The sequence below is a fragment of the Salmo trutta genome, chromosome 39 (assembly GCF_901001165.1).
Source record: "Salmo trutta chromosome 39, fSalTru1.1, whole genome shotgun sequence".
Taxonomy (NCBI): Eukaryota; Metazoa; Chordata; class Actinopteri; order Salmoniformes; family Salmonidae; genus Salmo; species Salmo trutta.
This window is the reverse complement of record NC_042995.1, coordinates 2247050-2266514: the sequence shown is the minus strand read 5'-3', so window position 1 is coordinate 2266514 and position 19465 is coordinate 2247050. Positions and strand designations below refer to the sequence as shown.

General features: G+C 48.5%; 1 protein-coding gene across 7 annotated transcripts in view; it reads left to right on the top strand.

Moving 5' to 3' along the window:
• Positions 1-16301, top strand: part of agap1 (ArfGAP with GTPase domain, ankyrin repeat and PH domain 1) — a 251067-nt gene extending 234766 nt beyond the window's left edge. For all 7 annotated transcript variants that reach the window (XM_029741621.1, XM_029741620.1, XM_029741618.1 and 4 more), the window contains 2 exons: positions 13717-13972; positions 14964-16301. In XM_029741621.1, the coding sequence (XP_029597481.1) occupies positions 13717-13972; positions 14964-15173 (466 nt within the window). In that variant the 3' untranslated portion in view covers positions 15174-16301. The remainder of the gene's footprint in view (positions 1-13716; positions 13973-14963) is intronic.
• Positions 16302-19465: the final 3164 nt, after the last annotated feature.

Sequence of the window (19465 nt, the reverse complement as noted above, 5' to 3'; positions counted from 1 at the left end):
TACCTCTCTCTCTCTCTCCCTTCCTCCCTTTCTCCCTTCTCTCCCTCTTGACCTTTCCCCTCTTATCTGCTCTGTATGCCACTACTGGAGCGTGCTCTGTCTCTCTCTCCTCCCTCTCTCCCCCTCCCTTCCTCCCTCCCCCTCTCTCTACCTGCACCTCCCCTCTCTCTCTCCCTCTCTCTACCTGCACCTCCCTCTCTCTCTCCTTCCCCCTCTCTCCTTCCCTCTCTCCCCCTCCCTTCCTCCCTCCCCCTCTCTCTACCTTCACCTCCCTCTCTCTCTCCTTCCCCCTCTCTCCTTCCCTCTCTCCCCCTCCCTTCCTCCCTCCCCCCTCTCTCTACCTTCACCTCCCTCTCTCTCTCCTTCCCCCTCTCTCCTTCCCTCCCTCCCCCTCTCTCTCTCCCCCTCCCTTCCTCCCTTCCCCCTCTCTCTCTCCTTCCCCCTCTCTCCTTCCCTCTCTCCCCTCCCTTCCTCCCTCCCCCTCTCTCTACCTTTACCTCCCTCTCTCTCTCCTTCCCCCTCTCTCCTTCCCTCTCACCCCCTCCCTTCCTCCCTCCCCCTCTCTCCTTCCCTCGCTCTCTCGATCTCCTCCCCTCTCTCTTCCCCACTCTCTCTCCCCCTCCCTCCCGACCTTCCTTCCTCCCTCCCTCCCTCAATCTCCTCCCCTCTCTCTCTCCCCTTCTCCCCTACCTCCCTCCTTTCCTCTCTCTCTGCTCTTCATGCCACTACTGGAGCATTGTGATCCAGCTGAGGGCACTTCCCATCAGCTTTGCCCATTTCCCCCCAGCCAGCCAATCAGGGAGCAGTATCAGGCCAGGCAAAGGCCCAGTAACAGAGACACTAATCTGCTCATCATAAAAAGCGCTGAGCTTAATTATCTGTGACTATCCAAGGGCAGCTAACGACCAAAGTGGAATTGATTTCAGGCCCCTTGTTTTGGGGGGGGGGTCTAGGGTATTTTTACCTTGTAAGACAATAGTATCTATCTGCTCTCTATTTTACAGCTGTTCTGTCTGTCTGCCTCTTCTTTCTGTGGTACCATGTGTACCTTGTTCCCTCTTCCCTCTCTGTATGTGTTGTTCCCTCTAGTGACTACCTCTCTGTATGTGTTGTTCCCTCTAGTGACTACCTCTCTGTATGTGTTGTTCCCTCAGTGACTACCTCTGTATGTGTTGTTCCCTCTAGTGACTACCTCTCTGTATGTGTTGTTCCCTCAGTGACTACCTCTCTGTATGTGTTGTTCCCTCTAGTGACTACCTCTCTGTATGTGTTGTTCCCTCAGTGACTACCTCTGTATGTGTTGTTCCCTCTAGTGACTACCTCTCTGTATGTGTTGTTCCCTCAGTGACTACCTCTCTGTATGTGTTGTTCCCTCTAGTGACTACCTCTCTGTATGTGTTGTTCCCTCAGTGACTACCTCTCTGTATGTGTTGTTCCCTCTAGTGACTACCTCTCTGTATGTGTTGTTCCCTCTAGTGACTACCTCTCTGTATGTGTTGTTCCCTCTAGTGACTACCTCTCTGTATGTGTTGTTCCCTCTAGTGACTACCTCTCTGTATGTGTTGTTCCCTCTAGTGACTACCTCTCTGTATGTGTTGTTCCCTCAGTGACTACCTCTCTGTATGTGTTGTTCCCTCTAGTGACTACCTCTCTGTATGTGTTGTTCCCTCTAGTGACTACCTCTCTGTATGTGTTGTTCCCTCTAGTGACTACCTCTCTGTATGTTGTTGTTCCCTCTAGTGACTACCTCTCTGTATGTGTTGTTCCCTCTAGTGACTACCTCTCTGTATGTGTTGTTCCCTCTAGTGACTACCTCTCTGTATGTGTTGTTCCCTCTAGTGACTACCTCTCTGTATGTGTTGTTCCCTCTAGTGACTACCTCTCTGTATGTGTTGTTCCCTCTATGACTACCTCTCTGTATTGGTTGTTCCCTCTAGTGACTACCTCTCTGTATGTGTTGTTCCCCTCTAGTGACTACCTCTCTGTATGTGTTGTTCCCTCTAGTGACTACCTCTCTGTATGTGTTTGTTCCCTCTAGTGACTACCTCTCTGTATGTGTTGTTCCCTCTAGTGACTACCTCTCTGTATGTGTTGTTCCCTCTAGTGACTACCTCCTCTGTATGTGTTGTTCCCTCTAGTGACTACCTCTCTGTATGTGTTGTTCCTCAGTGACTACCTGTCTGTATGTGTTGTTCCCTCTAGTGACTACCTCTCTGTATGTGTTGTTCCCTCTAGTGACTACCTCTCTGTATGTGTTGTTTCCCTCTAGTGACTACCTCTCTGTATGTGTTGTTCCCTCTAGTGACTACCTCTCTGTAGGTGTTGTTCCCTCTAGTGACTACTCTCTGTATGTGTTGTTCCCTCTAGTGACTACCTCTCTGTATGTGTTGTTCCCTCTAGTGACTACCTCTCTGTATGTGTTGTTCCTCTAGTGACTACCTCTCTGTATGTGTTGTTCCCTCTAGTGGCTACCTCTCTGTATGTGTTGTTCCCTCTAGTGACTACCTCTCTGTATGTGTTGTTCCCTCAGTGACTACCTCTCTGTATGTGTTGTTCCCTCTAGTGACTACCTCTCAGTATGTGTTGTTCCCTCAGTGACTACCTCTGTATGTGTTGTTCCCTCTAGTGACTACCTCTCTGTATGTGTTGTTCCCTCAGTGACTACCTCTGTATGTGTTGTTCCCTCTAGTGACTACCTCTCTGTATGTGTTGTTCCCTCTAGTGACTACCTCTCTGTATGTGTTGTTCCCTCTAGTGACTACCTCTCTGTATGTGTTGTTCCCTCTAGTGACTACCTCTCTGTATGTGTTGTTCCCTCTAGTGACTACCTTTCTGTATGTGTTGTTCCCTCTAGTGACTACCTCTCTGTGTGTGTTGTTCCCTCAGTGACTACCTCTCTGTGTGTGTTGTTCCCTCTAGTGACTACCTCTCTGTATGTGTTGTTCCCTCTAGTGACTACCTCTGTATGTGTTGTTCCCTCTAGTGACTACCTCTCTGTATGTGTTGTTCCCTCTTGTGACTACCTCTCTGTATGTGTTGTTCCCTCTAGTGACTACCTCTCTGTATGTGTTGTTCCCTCTAGTGACTACCTCTCTGTATGTGTTGTTCCCTCTAGTGACTACCTCTCTGTATGTGTTGTTCCCTCAGTGACTACCTCTCTGTATGTGTTGTTCCCTCTAGTGACTACCTCTCTGTATGTGTTGTTCCCTCTAGTGACTACCTCTCTGTATGTGTTGTTCCCTCTAGTGACTACCTCTCTGTATGTGTTGTTCCCTCAGTGACTACCTCTCTGTATGTGTTGTTCCCTCTAGTGACTACCTCTCTGTGTGTGTTGTTCCCTCAGTGACTACCTCTCTGTATGTGTTGTTCCCTCTAGTGACTACCTCTCTGTATGTGTTGTTCCCTCTAGTGACTACCTCTGTATGTGTTGTTCCCTCTAGTGACTACCTCTCTGTATGTGTTGTTCCCTCTTGTGACTACCTCTCTGTATGTGTTGTTCCCTCTAGTGACTACCTCTCTGTATGTGTTGTTCCCTCTAGTGACTACCTCTCTGTATGTGTTGTTCCCTCTAGTGACTACCTCTCTGTATGTGTTGTTCCCTCTAGTGACTACCTCTCTGTATGTGTTGTTCCCTCTAGTGACTACCTCTCTGTATGTGTTGTTCCCTCTAGTGACTACCTCTGTATGTGTTGTTCCCTCTAGTGACTACCTCTCTGTATGTGTTGTTCCCTCTAGTGACTACCTCTCTGTATGTGTTGTTCCCTCTAGTGACTACCTCTCTGTATGTGTTGTTCCCTCAGTGACTACCTCTCTGTGTGTGTTGTTCCCTCTAGTGACTACCTCTCTGTGTGTGTTGTTCCCTCAGTGACTACCTCTCTGTATGTGTTGTTCCCTCTAGTGACTACCTCTCTGTATGTGTTGTTCCCTCTAGTGACTACCTCTCTGTATGTGTTGTTCCCTCTAGTGACTACCTCTGTATGTGTTGTTCCCTCTAGTGACTACCTCTCTGTATGTGTTGTTCCCTCTAGTGACTACCTCTCTCCTCTCTGTATGGGAGCCTGTGTGTATGGTCTGGTGATCTCACCCTGGTCTTAGTCTCCTCAGGTTGTACTGGGGGAGCTGTCCAGGTGACAGATTCCTCCTGTCAGACCTCATTACCTGGGAGTCAGTGGAACCCTAACGAGTTGTAACGAGTCCTAACGAGCTGAATTAGAGAGGGCTAATTAGGCCAAAGGAGAGGGCCACTCTGCTCACTCACTGACTGACTGACGACGGTGTGTGTGTGTGTGTGTGTGTGTGTGTGTGTGTGTGTGTGTGTGTGTGTGTGTGTGTGTGTGTGTGTGTGTGTGTGTGTCACTGACTGACGACTTCAGTCCAACCTGGTTCCTCTCACTTCTCTGCCACGGTTCCATTCTGTAATGAATGGTTGTGGTATTCCTGAGGTCCACACGTCTCAGTGCAGATCAGACCCAGCACCACACTGTTAGAATGGTTGTGGTATTCCTGAGGTCCACACGTCTCAGTGCAGATCAGACCCAGCACCACACTGTTAGAATGGTCGTGGTATTCCTGAGGTCCACACGTCTCACAGTGCAGATCAGACCCAGCACCACGCTGTTAGAATGGTTGTGGTATTCCTGAGGTCCACACGTCTCAGTGCAGATCAGACCCAGCACCACGCTGTTAGAATGGTTGTGGTATTCCTGAGGTCCACATGTCTCAGTGCAGATCAGACCCAGCACCACGCTGTTAGAATGGTTGTGGTATTCCTGAGGTCCACACGTCTCAGTGCAGATCAGACCCAGCACCACACTGTTAGAATGGTTGTGGTATTCCTGAGGTCCACACGTCTCAGTGCAGATCAGACCCAGCACCACGCTGTTAGAATGGTTGTGGTATTCCTGAGGTCCACACGTCTCAGTGCAGATCAGACCCAGCACCACGCTGTTAGAATGGTTGTGGTATTCCTGAGGTCCACACGTCTCACAGTGCAGATCAGACCCAGCACCACGCTGTTAGAATGGTTGTGGTATTCCTGAAGTCCACACGTCTCAGTGCAGATCAGACCCAGCACCACGCTGTTAGAATGGTTGTGGTATTCCTGAGGTCCACACGTCTCAGTGCAGATCAGACCCAGCACCACGCTGTTAGAATGGTTGTGGTATTCCTGAGGTCCACACGTCACAGTGCAGATCAGACCCAGCACCACGCTGTTAGAATGGTTGTGGTATTCCTGAGGTCCACACGTCACAGTGCAGATCAGACCCAGCACCACACTGTTAGAATGGTTGTGGTATTCCTGAGGTCCACACGTCTCAGTGCAGATCAGACCCAGCACCACACTGTTAGAATGGTTGTGGTATTCCTGAGGTTCACACGTCTCAGTGCAGATCAGACCCAGCACCACACTGTTAGAATGGTTGTGGTATTCCTGAGGTCCACACGTCTCACAGTGCAGATCAGACCCAGCACCACGCTGTTAGAATGGTTGTGGTATTCCTGAGGTCCACACGTCTCAGTGCAGATCAGACCCAGCACCACACTGTTAGAATGGTTGTGGTATTCCTGAGGTCCACACGTCACAGTGCAGATCAGACCCAGCACCACGCTGTTAGAATGGTTGTGGTATTCCTGAGGTCCACACGTCTCAGTGCAGATCAGACCCAGCACCACACTGTTAGAATGGTTGTGGTATTCCTGAGGTTCACACGTCTCAGTGCAGATCAGACCCAGCACCACGCTGTTAGAATGGTTGTGGTATTCCTGAGGTCCACACGTCTCAGTGCAGATCAGACCCAGCACCACGCTGTTAGAATGGTTGTGGTATTCCTGAGGTCCACACGTCTCAGTGCAGATCAGACCCAGCACCACGCTGTTAGAATGGTTGTGGTATTCCTGAGGTTCACACGTCTCAGTGCAGATCAGACCCAGCACCACGCTGTTAGAATGGTTGTGGTATTCCTGAGGTCCACACGTCTCAGTGCAGATCAGACCCAGCACCACGCTGTTAGAATGGTTGTGGTATTCCTGAGGTCCACACGTCTCAGTGCAGATCAGACCCAGCACCACACTGTTAGAATGGTTGTGGTATTCCTGAGGTCCACATGTCACAGTGCAGATCAGACCCAGCACCACGCTGTTAGAATGGTTGTGGTATTCCTGAGGTCCACACGTCTCAGTGCAGATCAGACCCAGCACCACACTGTTAGAATGGTTGTGGTATTCCTGAGGTTCACACGTCTCAGTGCAGATCAGACCCAGCACCACGCTGTTAGAATGGTTGTGGTATTCCTGAGGTCCACACGTCTCAGTGCAGATCAGACCCAGCACCACGCTGTTAGAATGGTTGTGGTATTCCTGAGGTCCACACGTCTCAGTGCAGATCAGACCCAGCACCACGCTGTTAGAATGGTTGTGGTATTCCTGAGGTTCACACGTCTCAGTGCAGATCAGACCCAGCACCACGCTGTTAGAATGGTTGTGGTATTCCTGAGGTCCACACGTCTCACAGTGCAGATCAGACCCAGCACCACGCTGTTAGAATGGGAATATGATATGGATGTTATTTTGTATGTTAACAAGGATGTCTTCTCTCTTTGTTAAGCGATAAAGATGATAATGTTGAGGAATGATGTTGTTGGAGGGCATCGAATAACAGCCCTTTATGGTAATGATGCTGGAAATGATCATGATGCTGGTGATGACAGTTATGATAATGCTGGTAATTTTGGACATTGGTAATAAGGTCAACTTCATTTTGGGTGGAAAACAACGACACACTATTTTGTCACTTAATGAATCACTGCGTGTCAAAATAATTGAATCACTTTAATAGGCAATAATGGCCATCAAATATAAATGATCATTTGATAATACCGTAATGGTAGATAATGAATATTTTTCTGATTTATAAGGATGTGGGACTGTGAGTCTTGTATCCAGGGTCTATGTTGGGGTCGTAGACCCCCTCCCTCCCCCTGGTCGTAGTGGCAGTGGAGAGCAGCTGGTGACCAGTCACGGTCGGACGGCCCAGTGGAGTGGACGGCTGTCAGAGTTGACCAATCAGACGGGGTTCTGCCTGGGGGTCTGGGCGAGACAGGAAACTACTGGGCCTGTGTGTAAACACACTGCAACAAAGAGACTGGCCAAGGAGAACCAGCGCACACACACACACACACACACACACACACACACACACAGGAATAATACAAACACAGACTCATGCACATAAAAGAGGCAGGAAATGACATATCTATTCTTCAGCTCCTGTCTCCAGTTGGCCCCAGATGAGAGTCAGAGACTGACACCAGCCCCCCTGTTTATCCCCGGGTAACCCCAAACAAGCACATTCCTCACCCCACTGTTTCCAACGGCGATAGAACCCCACTGTCGCTCCTCTCCTGCGCTTCGGCGGCGGAAGTAAACAGTCCCGCTAACAACCTAACACAGGCTAATGAAGCTGTCAGTCAAACCAGCCCGCTGTTATATTAACCAAGGGGTTTGGCATGGGTTTAACTGAGGCTTGTAACACACACTAACACACACCGCCATGTATTTACCATTCACCACTGTTTCTCAACCTACAGTACAGAGAGCAAACAAGGTTATACATGTATGGGGTTCCTCTCTCAGGGTGGAATGTATTTACCTAAGTCATTATCATGATAATAATGTGTTACTGTCATCTCACATGACTGCACTAATGGGAAACGTTGGTGTGTGTGTTGTGGTCAGGGGGCATTTCTTGTGAAAGGCTCATTGCGTTCGGACATGTTGGAGCCCTCGCTGGCATGACCTGTAGTGTTTAATTAGACTGGCTCTGAAATCTGCCGCCTGGGATTATTATTTACACACACACTCCCCCCTTCCTGTTCCCTTTTTAAGCATTTGCTGTAGGTGGTGAGAGAGAATAGGGGTTGTGGGGAGTGTGTGTGTCCCTGTCAGTCTGTCTGAGCAGGACCTATGCTTAATTATCTCCATAGTGCTCCGTGGTGCTACTGCCGATCCCCTAATCCAATGTGATAAGTGAGACAAACATGGTGGAACAGTGAGCTCCAGTCAGACAGGTACCTCTCTTAGAGAGAGAGAGGGGGAGAGAGAGAGAGGGGGAGAGAGAGAGAGGGGAGAACCCTCAGGCACACACCGCCCTCCCCAGCTATTGTCAGAAAGCCTTTCTGAGTAGCTAATTAGTCCAATTAGCCTTTCTAGTTTCCAAACTGCTCTCAATACTCTAACCGGAGGATAATGGTAGCATGCTAACCCTTAATGCCCTTCAAGATGAACACCAAATGGGAGTTGGAAAGTCACAACACTTAATAATGGATTTATTCTTCGTAGTGTATCTTCTCATTCAGGGAGGAGATAATGTCATGTGCTTGTCAGTAGGGTTTACCAGCAGTGTTGGAAACAACACTTTAGTGTTATTGTGTTTCATTACCTAAGTCAGTGGGGGGTGTTGTGGAGGCCGTTGTAGCAGGGGTGGACATCCATCCTGTCCTGTGATCGTGTGTGAATATGGACAGTTCATCTTCTCCTTACAATGCTGTGCTGTCACCAACGCACCCTGAGTGTGTCTGTTCACATTGTGTCCAACATGGCGCCTGACCACCTCGTGTGTGTGTGTGTGTGTGTGTGTGTGTGTGTGCGCGTGCCCATAAAATCTGTCCTGGAGAAGACCCAGGCTCCAGCCCATAGCAACTCTGTCCTGGAGAAGACCCAGGCTCCAGCCCATAGCAACTCTGTCCTGGAGAAGACCCAGGCTCCAGCCCATAGCAACTCTGTCCTGGAGAAGACCCAGGCTCCAGCCCATAGCAACTCTGTCCTGGAGAAGACCCAGGCTCCAGCCCATAGCAACTCTGTCCTGGAGAAGACCCAGGCTCCAGCCCATAGCAACTCTGTCCTGGAGAAGACCCAGGCTCCAGCCCATAGCAACTCTGTCCTGGAGAAGACCCAGGCTCCAGCCCATAGCAACTCTGTCCTGGAAAAGACCAAGGCTCCAGCCCATAGCAACTCTGTCCTGGAGAAGACCCAGGCTCCAGCCCATAGCAACTCTGTCCTGGAGAAGACCCAGGCTCCAGCCCATAAAAACTCTATCCTCTGGGGAAGGCCCAGACTCCAGCCATAGCAACTCTGTCCTCTGGGGAAGGCATGCGTGCCAGGAAGCAGTGAAGTGCTGCCTCCGTATTTCCTCCACACACACCCAGAGAGACGAGGGCCCAGGCCCCTGCCGAGACCCTCCCTGCCCCACCCCTCCCTGGGGCTTTGTCCTGGGGCTCTGGCCCGTGTACCTCCGCCCAGCCTTCTCACTCTCTCCCCGGGACAGGCAGGAAGACCAGGGACATTCCGTCCTGCTAGGCTAGCCCCCGACCAGAGAGGGTAATATGGAAGGCAGGCCACCATACCTAGGTTACACCCCCTCAAACACAAACACATAACCAAACGCAACCCAGTGAGTCTATTCTCTGGGGAGAGAGTTAATGAGATTCTACTGGGTTCCCACACCTCTAAAACTAGTTGTATTTGTCTGTCTGTCCCCCCCTCCTTCTCTCTGTCTCTCTCCCCCTCCCGCCATCCTTTCTGTATAACCACAGAAGTTAGTGAATGAACATCCTCCTTCCTGGCCTATAGCTACTTTGAGTCAAGTTTAGCCAGAAACTCATTTCTAACATTTTGATATTAGCTAGATGTGTGTGTGGGTTGAGTAAGGGCACTCTGTGTGTGTGTGTGTGTGTGTGTGTGTGTGTGTGTGTGTGTGTGTGTGTGTGTGTGTGTGTGTGTGTGTGTGTGTGTGTGTGTGTGTGTGTGTGTGTGTGTGGATGCTCAGCCACGGTTGCAGGAGTTTGAAGAAAAAGGAAATCGTTGCCGGGGGTGGAGCCCAGTCATCCCGTTGCCGAGGCTTTGATTAAGAAGGATGTCGCAGGGCATCGATCCCCAGGGCTATTGATTGACTATTTTTATCATCCGTCCGTCTGCCCTCCTCGCGCTCTGATAAAACGCTTTCAGAGAGAGAGAGAGAGAGAGAGAGAGAGAGAGAGAGAGAGAGAGAGAGAGAGAGAGAGAGAGAGAGAGAGAGAGAGAGAGAGAGACCCTCTCCACACGCAGCTAATTTGTAATTATTTCCGTCAATGGGTCTGTTTGAGGTTAACCCTCTGAGACACCTTAAGGTCTCATCACTCATCTTCTGTTATGGCTGACGAGGCAACTTGGTTATCCCTACACCACAGACCTGTCAACATAGAGGCAGTCCATAGACTGTCCTGTTGCCTTGAGAAGCCAGCATTTCATGACCTGTCCTAAGTGGTTCCCAGACAGTGGATCAGAAACCTCTGGTGGGTGACTAGGTTGCTGTCATTGGCTTTGTTGAATTTGAGGGTCTCAACAAAATTCAAAATCTTTGGCAGTGTTAAAAAGGTGTTGAAAAGCAGTGCACAAACAATAGGAGGGGATATGGAAAGGTTTGATTCACACTCTATATACAGTACCAGTCAAAAGTTTGGACACACCTACTTATTCAAGGGCTTTTCTTTATTTTTACTATTTTCTACATGATAGAATAATAGTGAAGACATCACAACTATGAAATAACACATATGGAATCATGTAGTAACCACAAAAGTGTTAACCTCTCTAGGGCAGGTGGCACCAAATCGTCCCACCTACGTAACAGCCAGTTGAATCCTGTGGCGCGATTTTCAAATACCTTAGAAATGCTATTACTTCAATTTCTCAAACATATGACTATTTTACAGCTATTTAAAGACAAGACTCTCGTTAATCTAACCACACTGTCCGATTTCAAAAAGGCTTTACAACGAAAGCAAAACATTAGATTATGTCAGCAGAGTACCCAGACAGAAATAATCAGACACCCATTTTTCAAGCTAGCATATAATATCACAAAAACCCAGAAGACAACTAAATGCAGCACTAACCTTTGATGATCTTCATCAGATGACACACCTAGGACATTATGTTATACAATACATGTTTTGTTCAATCAAGTTCATATTAATATCAAAAACCAGCTTTTTACATTAGCATGTGACGTTCAGAACTAGCATACCCCCCGCAAACTTCCGGCGAATTTACTAACAATTTACTAAATTACTCACGATAAACGTTCACAAAAAGCATAACAATTATTTTAAGAATTATAGATACAGAACTCCTCTATGCACTCGATATATCCGATTTTAAAATAGCTTTTCGGTGAAAGCACATTTTGCAATATTCTAAGTAGATAGCCCGGCATCACAGGGCTAGCTATTTAGACACCCAGCAAGTTTAGCCTTCACCAAACTCCGATTTACTATTAGAAAAGTTTGATTACCTTTGGTGTTCTTCGTCAGAATGCACTCCCAGGACTTCTACTTCAATAACAAATGTTGGTTTGGTCCAAAATAATCCATAGTTATATCCAAACAGCGGCGTTTTGTTCATGCGTTCAAGACACTATCCGAAGTGTAAATAAGGGTCACGAGCATGGCGCATTTCGTGACAAAAGACTTCTAAATATTCCATTACCGTACTTCGAAGCATGTCAACCGCTGTTTAAAATCAATTTTTATGCCACTTTTCTCGTAAAAAAGCGATAATATTCCGACCGGGAAAGCGTGTATACGTACAAAGAGAGAGACAATAAAAGCATGCTATCCCCTCGTGCACGAGCCTGAGTCTCATAGTACTGTTACTGGCCACTATCCAAACGCGCTAATGTTTTTCAGCCAGAGCCTGCAAAGCCAAGATTCAGCTTTTTGCCGCCTTCTGAGATCCCATGGGAGCCGTAGGAAGTGTCACGTAACAGCAGAGATCCCCTGTAATGGATAGAGATAATCAACAAGGGCAAGAAATGGTCAGACAGGGTACTTCCTGTACAGAATCTTCTCAGGTTTTATATGCATATTCTAGTTTCTGGGCAGGAGTAATAATCAGATTAAATCGGGTACGTTTTTTATCCGGCCGTGAAAATACTGCCCCCTAGCCATAACAGGTAAACACTTTTTTGTTTCCATAGTTTTGATGTCTTGACTATTATTCTACAATGTAAAAAAATAGTAAAAATAAAGAAAAACCCTTGAATGAGTAGATGTGTCTAAATCTTTGACTGGTAGTGTATATCCATCTCTCTGTCTTTCTCAGTCCCTCTCTCTCTCTCCCCTGGTGTGTGTATGTAATGCTCTCTCTCAGGCCTAACCCTCCACCCAGGGTAGGTCATTACAGAGGAAGTGAGCTAGCAGTGAGGTTCCACTATACTGTGTTCTCCATATCCTGGTTAGTGGGGGACCCAGGACCCCCTGAGGGGGACTGTTGTTTCTAGGGGTACAGGACAGCTCTATATCCTCACTCCTGTCCCTCCTCTATCCTCCCCCCAGGCCACTGTGGTTCCTCTCCTTTCTAACAGGAGGATTGATGCATGGATAATCCCAATTGGGCTGAAAGGCTGTGTTTACATGGCGGGGATTAGGGAGAGATTAGCGCTATCACATCACAGGATTAGATTGAGTGGCTGGAAACTGTTACCACTCTGTACTCACACTGCCCCGCTTCCCCCTCTCTCGGTCTCTTTCCTGGTCTCTCTCCTGGTCTCTCTCCTGGTCTCTCTCCTGGTCTCTCTCTCGGCTATGGGGTTAACATGGTGTCTTTCTCCTTCACAGATTAGGCTAGTAAACCCACTCCTAGTTAACCCAGTCCTAGTTAACCCAGTCCCTCTCTTCCATTCACTTTTTTACCATCTGATCTCAAGGCTCTTGCTAAGAGTGGTCCTGTGGTTCCCAAAGATACCCAGTAGATATCCCTGTAACAGTCAGCCGGTATCCCTGTAACAGTCAGCCGGTATCCCTGTAACAGTCAGCCGGTATCCCTGTAACAGTCAGCCGGTATCCCTGTAACAGTCAGCAGGTATCCCTGTAACAGTCAGCAGGTATCCCTGTAACAGTCAGCAGGTATCCCTGTAACAGTCAGCAGGTATCCCTGTAACAGTCAGCAGGTATCCCTGTAACAGTCAGCAGGTATCCCTGTAACAGTCACCCGGTATCCCTGTAACAGTCACCCGGTATCCCTGTAACAGTCAGCAACAGTCAGCGGGTATCCCTGTAACAGTCAGCGGGTATCCCTGTAACAGTCAGCGGGTATCCCTGTAACAGTCAGCGGGTATCCCTGTAACAGTCAGCGGGTATCCCTGTAACAGTCAGCGGTATCCCTGTAACAGTCAGCGGGTATCCCTGTAACAGTCAGCGGGTATCCCTGTAACAGTCAGCGGGTATCCCTGTAACAGTCAGCGGGTATCCCTGTAACAGTCAGCGGGTATCCCTGTAACAGTCAGGGGGTATCCCTGTAACAGTCAGCGGGGTATCCTGTAACAGTCAGCGGGTATCCCTGTAACAGTCAGCGGGTATCCCTGTAACAGTCAGCGGGTATCCCTGTAACAGTCAGCGGGTATCCCTGTAACAGTCAGCGGGTATCCCTGTAACAGTCAGCGGGTATCCCTGTAACAGTCAGCGGGTATCCCTGTAACAGTCAGCGGGTATCCCTGTAACAGTCAGCGGGTATCCACACTGCTGGGTGAAGTAGAACTATGGTGAACATCCCCCTTCTGTCCTATGTGTTCCTTTTCCATGGAGGAGTGTGACTAGATGAACATGTGGAGAAGGTAACGTCACATGATGTTAAGATCCTGAACGTTCCTCTTAACCACTAGTCTGTATATGTCTCTCTCAGGGAGGAGCGTGAGCGTTGGATCCGGGCTAAGTACGAGCAGCGGTTGTTCCTGGCGTCGCTCTCGGGGGTGGACCTATCCCTGGGCCAGCAGCTGCTGAGGGCCACGGCCGAGGAGGACCTGCGCTGCGTCATCCTGCTCCTGGCTCACGGCTCGCGGGAGCAAGTCAACGAGACGTGTGGCGAGGGAGACGGACGAACCGCCCTTCACCTGGCGTGCCGCAAGGGCAACGTGGTCATCACACAGCTCCTCATCTGGGTGAGAGAGAGGGCAATACCAACAGGATCTGACACGTCCATGTTCCTCACCCTGAGTGTTGTCTATAGACCAAGATGTTGCCATGTCAAATCACTTACTCCATCTTTCCCTCTCTCCCTCATCCCCCTTTCCCCCTCATCCTCCTCTCTCCCTCATCCTCCTCTCTCCCTCATCCTCCTCTCCCCTTTCCCCCTCATCCTCCTCTCTCCCTCATCCTCCTCTCCCCTTTCCCCCTCATCCTCCTCTCTCCCTCATCCCCCTCTCCCCTCTCTCCCTCATCCCCCTCTCTCCCTCATCCCCCTCTCTCCCTCTCTCCTCATCCCCTCTCTCCCCATCCCCCTCTCCCCTCATCCCCCTCTCTCCCTCATCCCCCTCTCTCCCTCATCCCCCTCTCTCCCTCTCCTCATCCCCCTCTCTCCCTCATCCCCTCTCTCCCTCATCCCCATCCCTCTCTCCCCGCATCCCTCTCTCCTCTCTCCCGCATCCCTCTCTCCTCTCCACCATCCCTCTCTCCTCTCCCCATCCCTCTCTCCTCTCCCCATCCCTCTCTCCTCTCCACCATCCCTCTCTCCTCTCCACCATCCCTCTCTCCTCTCCACCATCCCTCTCTCCTCTCCACCATCCCTCTCTCCTCTCCACCATCCCTCTCTCCTCTCCCCATTGCTCTCTCCTCTCCCCATCCCTCTCTCCACCATCCCTCTCTCCTCTCCCCATCCCTCTCTCCTCTCCCCATCCCTCTCTCCTCTCCACCATCCCTTTCTCCTCTCCCCATCCCTCTCTCCTCTCCACCATCCCTCTCTCCTCTCCACCATCCCTCTCTCCTCTCCACCATCCCTCTCTCCTCTCCACCATCCCTCTGTCCTCTCTCCACCATCCCTCTGTCCTCTCTCCCCATCCCTCTCTCCTCTCCCCATCCCTCTCTCCTCTCCCCATCCCTCTCTCCTCTCCCCATCCCTCTCTCCTCTCCACCATCCCTCTCTTCTCTCTCTAGTACGGGGTGGATCTGATGGCGAGGGACGCCCACGGTAACAGCGCGCTGGCGTACGCACGGCAGGCCAGCAGCCAGGAGTGTGTTGACACGCTGCTGCAGTACGGCTGTCCTGATGAACGCTACCCACTTATGGCCACGCCCAACCTGTCCCGACGCAACACCAACCGCAACAACAGCTGCAGCAGCACGGGCAGCACCGCACTCATATAAACACTACCGCCCCCTTCAGAAGGCCTTCGGGTACTGCGGCTCACAGGATATTAACAGGCTAAACACACATTGTGACATTGTATGCATATTACACACTCAAAATCCTGACTGAAAAAAAACTGTGACATTTTTGGAAGTGAGGGACTTGGAGAGAGTCTGAATTGGGAGAAAATGACTGAACTATTTTGGGAACCACTACTTCTGCACTCCTTGTCTTAGAGCCCTCGTTGACCTCTGACCTCTCCAGTCTGCCACTAATCTCACACAGAAGACACTAGCACTCCTGTTGTAGTTGCCGTTGATGAAGCCCTCTGTCCTTTTGGCTCTCTGCCCCACATCATGATGACCCCCCCCCCCCCCCGCACTTCAGTCCAATTGTCAATTTCCTCACAAGGCCCTCCCCTGTAAAAGCATGGGGGCAGGAGGTGGCTTGGCGTTACTTCCTGGTGGAGTCAGGTCACCGGCCTCCCCCACTGCTAACTACCTGGCTGCATGTGGCCCTAAGCATGATGGGACATGGGGAGGAGGCGGCCAAAATCACGTGAAAAGCAGCGACACCCCCTTCTCATATACCCTCTTGAGTCCGATCTGCAATCTGCTCCCAGCTTCAACCCAGACCACACACACTATATCACTACTATATCACTACTATATCACTGCTATATCAGCTGTATAGAAACAGAGGCCTGCGGGTTTGGAAAGACTTTGGATGTTTGAAGAGGGCCTCTGTAGCATGTTGGGGAAGGGGGGGTTGCTTTTCGCTTAAGTTATGGGAGCTCTACCTTACAACATGAGAACTACAAAGAACTACAAAGAACTACAAAGAACACTGATCAACTTCTACTCTGGTTCTTCTTTAGTTCTCCACATAATCAGTGTTTCCCCTCTCTTCTCTTCAGTAAATTATGTGATCTCTCTCTTCCTGTGGATGTATACAAAAATATCTCCTTGTATAAACATTTTCAGAAAGTGAGAAACAAATCCTAAATATCTGATATTCCTTTGAAGTAAAACAGAAAGTGTGATAGCATGTCTGACACTTTCTGTTTTGAATGAAAAAGGTTGTTCATCACGTCCAAATTGTGTATATCTCATTGTGAACTGCTGGACCAATGAATCAGTTCCACAGAGAGGTGAGTTTGTCATATATATTAGAAGCCACTTGCTAGGTGTAAAAAGCGTGTATTTCCAGGCTCAGGGACCAGAGACTGTCAGTTCTGCGTGATCTCCAAGCCCCCACAATTCCACTCGCCTCAACAACAGTCTTCTTACATTTACGTTTCATCCATTCAGAAGAACAGTCCACCTACAGAATGTATAGGGAGCCTCATGATGCTCAGTATCAGACCATCAACCTTCTTCAGGATCAGATGGTCGGTCCACTCAACCCACACAGAGACCAAGGGAAAATGTTTTATCCTTCTGCATGTTATTCTGCCTTTTATCAGGTCATCAAATACACTGTATCTGCTGTTTCAGCTGGAAACACATCATGATAACGTATTGTTGCCTAGTGATAGACAGAGGATGGGAGGAAATGGATAGGCAGGACTCTCATGTTCCTGTTGATTACTTGGTGCAGGTATCAGTTGTCAGGTCCATACTCCCATTCACTAACACTGATCTACAACTGATCCAGGAACAGCATCCACCGTGTAAATGTAGCACTATTTATACTAGATGGGCTCATCAGTGTTCAATCTATTTAATTTAATCTAAGAAGACGTTTGTCTGACAGTTCAATCCATGATGGGTTGTCAGCTTTTGTAGAATATTTATGATCTGATGGATACTGTTTCTTCATTGAATTAGACTGTTCTGATTTGGAGAAGAGTTCCTAATTTGGGCCCCCTCTGAGTTTTCCCCTTGTCAAGTTGACTGACATCATATATGACGTCATTGGTCAGGATAGACTCTGGGCCGCCTCCCATCAGGTCTTCTGAGGTACTCTGCATGCGTTTCCTCCATCCTCTGTCTGTCATTGGATAGCCATGTCTGTTGCTCCCCAACCAATCATACAGTCTCTGCTTCTTGAATCTCTTCGTCTGCGTCCCGAATGGCACCCTATTCTCCAACAGTGTACTGCTTTTGAACAGCGCCCATAGGATTCTGGTTAAAAGAAGTGCACTATGTAGGGATAGGCTGCCATTTGGGATGCATCCTTCCTGCTCAGTGACTCAATAGGAAGGGCTTCTCTGGGTCTGGAATCCTACTGTGTGTAAATAATATTTTACTTCTCTCTCTTCCTCTTTTGGTGGTGATGTCATGATGTATCTGAAGGAAGCAGGAAGTTCTTTACTCTGAGAGCGTCGTGTTCTCTCTGGGGTTTGAGTGGAGATTTGCCGATGCCCATGTGATGTTTTTATTGGGAGAAATAAGCCAATGATGGGTTGACTGAACGTTACTGGAATGTTTAGCGTTGGGGGCTTTCCTCCTGTCCCTCTCCGTGTTGCCAACGTCTCTGCTCTGCACAAGTCCCTCTGCCTCCGCCTGTTCTTAAACCTTACTGTGTGTGTCCTCGTGTGTGATATGAGTCTTTCTCTCCCCAAACCATTCCTAAGCATCAAATGCTCCCGTATTTATGATTGCTTTTGCCCTTGATGTTACCTCGTGTGTGTGTGTGTGTTTGTGTGTGTGTGTATATATATATATATATATATATATATATATATATATATATATATATATATATATATATATATATATATATATATATATAAACGTCTATTATAAGTAGTGACTCCTGCCTCACCTGTACAGGTATTAAAGCAATATGGAGGACAGGTATTGATATCCATGCTAACGGTGGTGTTTCTGTCCAATACGCACCTTGCAATACCTGCATACGCTGTAGACAAGCCCATACATCACACACACGCTTCTCTGTGTCCGATAGAAATGTGAAAAGAGCTAAACATGTTGAGTGTGATGAACATGAGAAGTGCTGAGACATCCGGCGTTGTCCACAGGCAGCCATGAACACTAAAGTGCACCTGCCCAAACCTTTATTCAACCTTATTGTTGCAGTAGCAGAAATAGCAGCGTTAAACCTCTCCCTCGTCGCTAGAGGGGTTCTCCCCCTTAATAACACTTGTAAGTCAGGTTTTGACTGAGGAGAAGACGAAGTCCTTTTATTTATTTATGACAAAACGATGCACTACGTATTCAGTTTGATGGTCCCTCTTCAGTCCTCTCCTCACAAAGTCTTTCCTGTAGAACACTTTTGCATGGCTGGATGTTTGTGTAGATCCCTGGTCTCTTCCCTCGTATTGTCTGCTGGCCTGAAACAGTTCCTCTCTCAGCCCCCTGGCTCTCACACTAGTGGGAGATATGAAGAGGTTAAACATCCTATTGGACACAATCCTCATTGGTGGTCAAGCTGCTCTCCCTTCCCCCTCTGAAGTAGCCAGTGGAATTCATTATTAGCCAATAGTGTGAGCTGTCCTCCCTCATAGTTGTGTTCAGGAAGCATCAAAAAGCTAGCCTGGAATCCAGAAGATATGATTTGTTTCAGTGGTGAAACGGAGCATATCAGTTTGGTTTCCAGGCTATCTAGAAGCTCCTCTTTAGACGTGAGACGTGGAGACATGTATCAGTGTGACCCCTGCCAGGGACAAGAGCACTATGGTGGACAGGGGACACACTCACCATGTCAATCAGTCTGGTGTAACTTTAGTACCATTAAACCGTCCACAGCTCTTCCTTCTATACATGCCAGTCAACACACATCACATGTACATACATGTAATCAACAAACACTAATAAACAAACTGTGGTCATTTGTTTTTGTTTATTTGGTTCCAGTGTGTATTTGGTGACCTCAGTCGTTGGTCATTCATCCTGTATGTAGCTACCCAACCCGAGACGACTGCCAGTCAGATGATTTAATCTGGTTATAATACCATCTAGATATGGAACAAGACCTCTATTCTCCTAACTGCTTGGGTTTCGTTCCGTTATCGTTCAGTTATCAGTCTAATCCATGCACCTCTATCGTGACCTATCAGCATCAAGCAGCGTTATTTTTCCAATTGTCATTGGTCTCCTAATTATTATTGTTGTTATTATTGTTCTATTGAGTGTGTCATCTGTACAGTACCGTGTTGAAACATGATACCTAATACAGTCTTCTACTGTAATGTCTCTTTTCAATAAAGACAAAATATGCTTCTTAATATAACTGTTAATGTCTGTTAAATCAACATGGAGAACGGGTGGGAACTGGGAAGATGGATATGTTGGTGTGGGCCTGGAATTAAGCTGTGTGTGTGTGTGTCTGTGTGTGTCTGTGT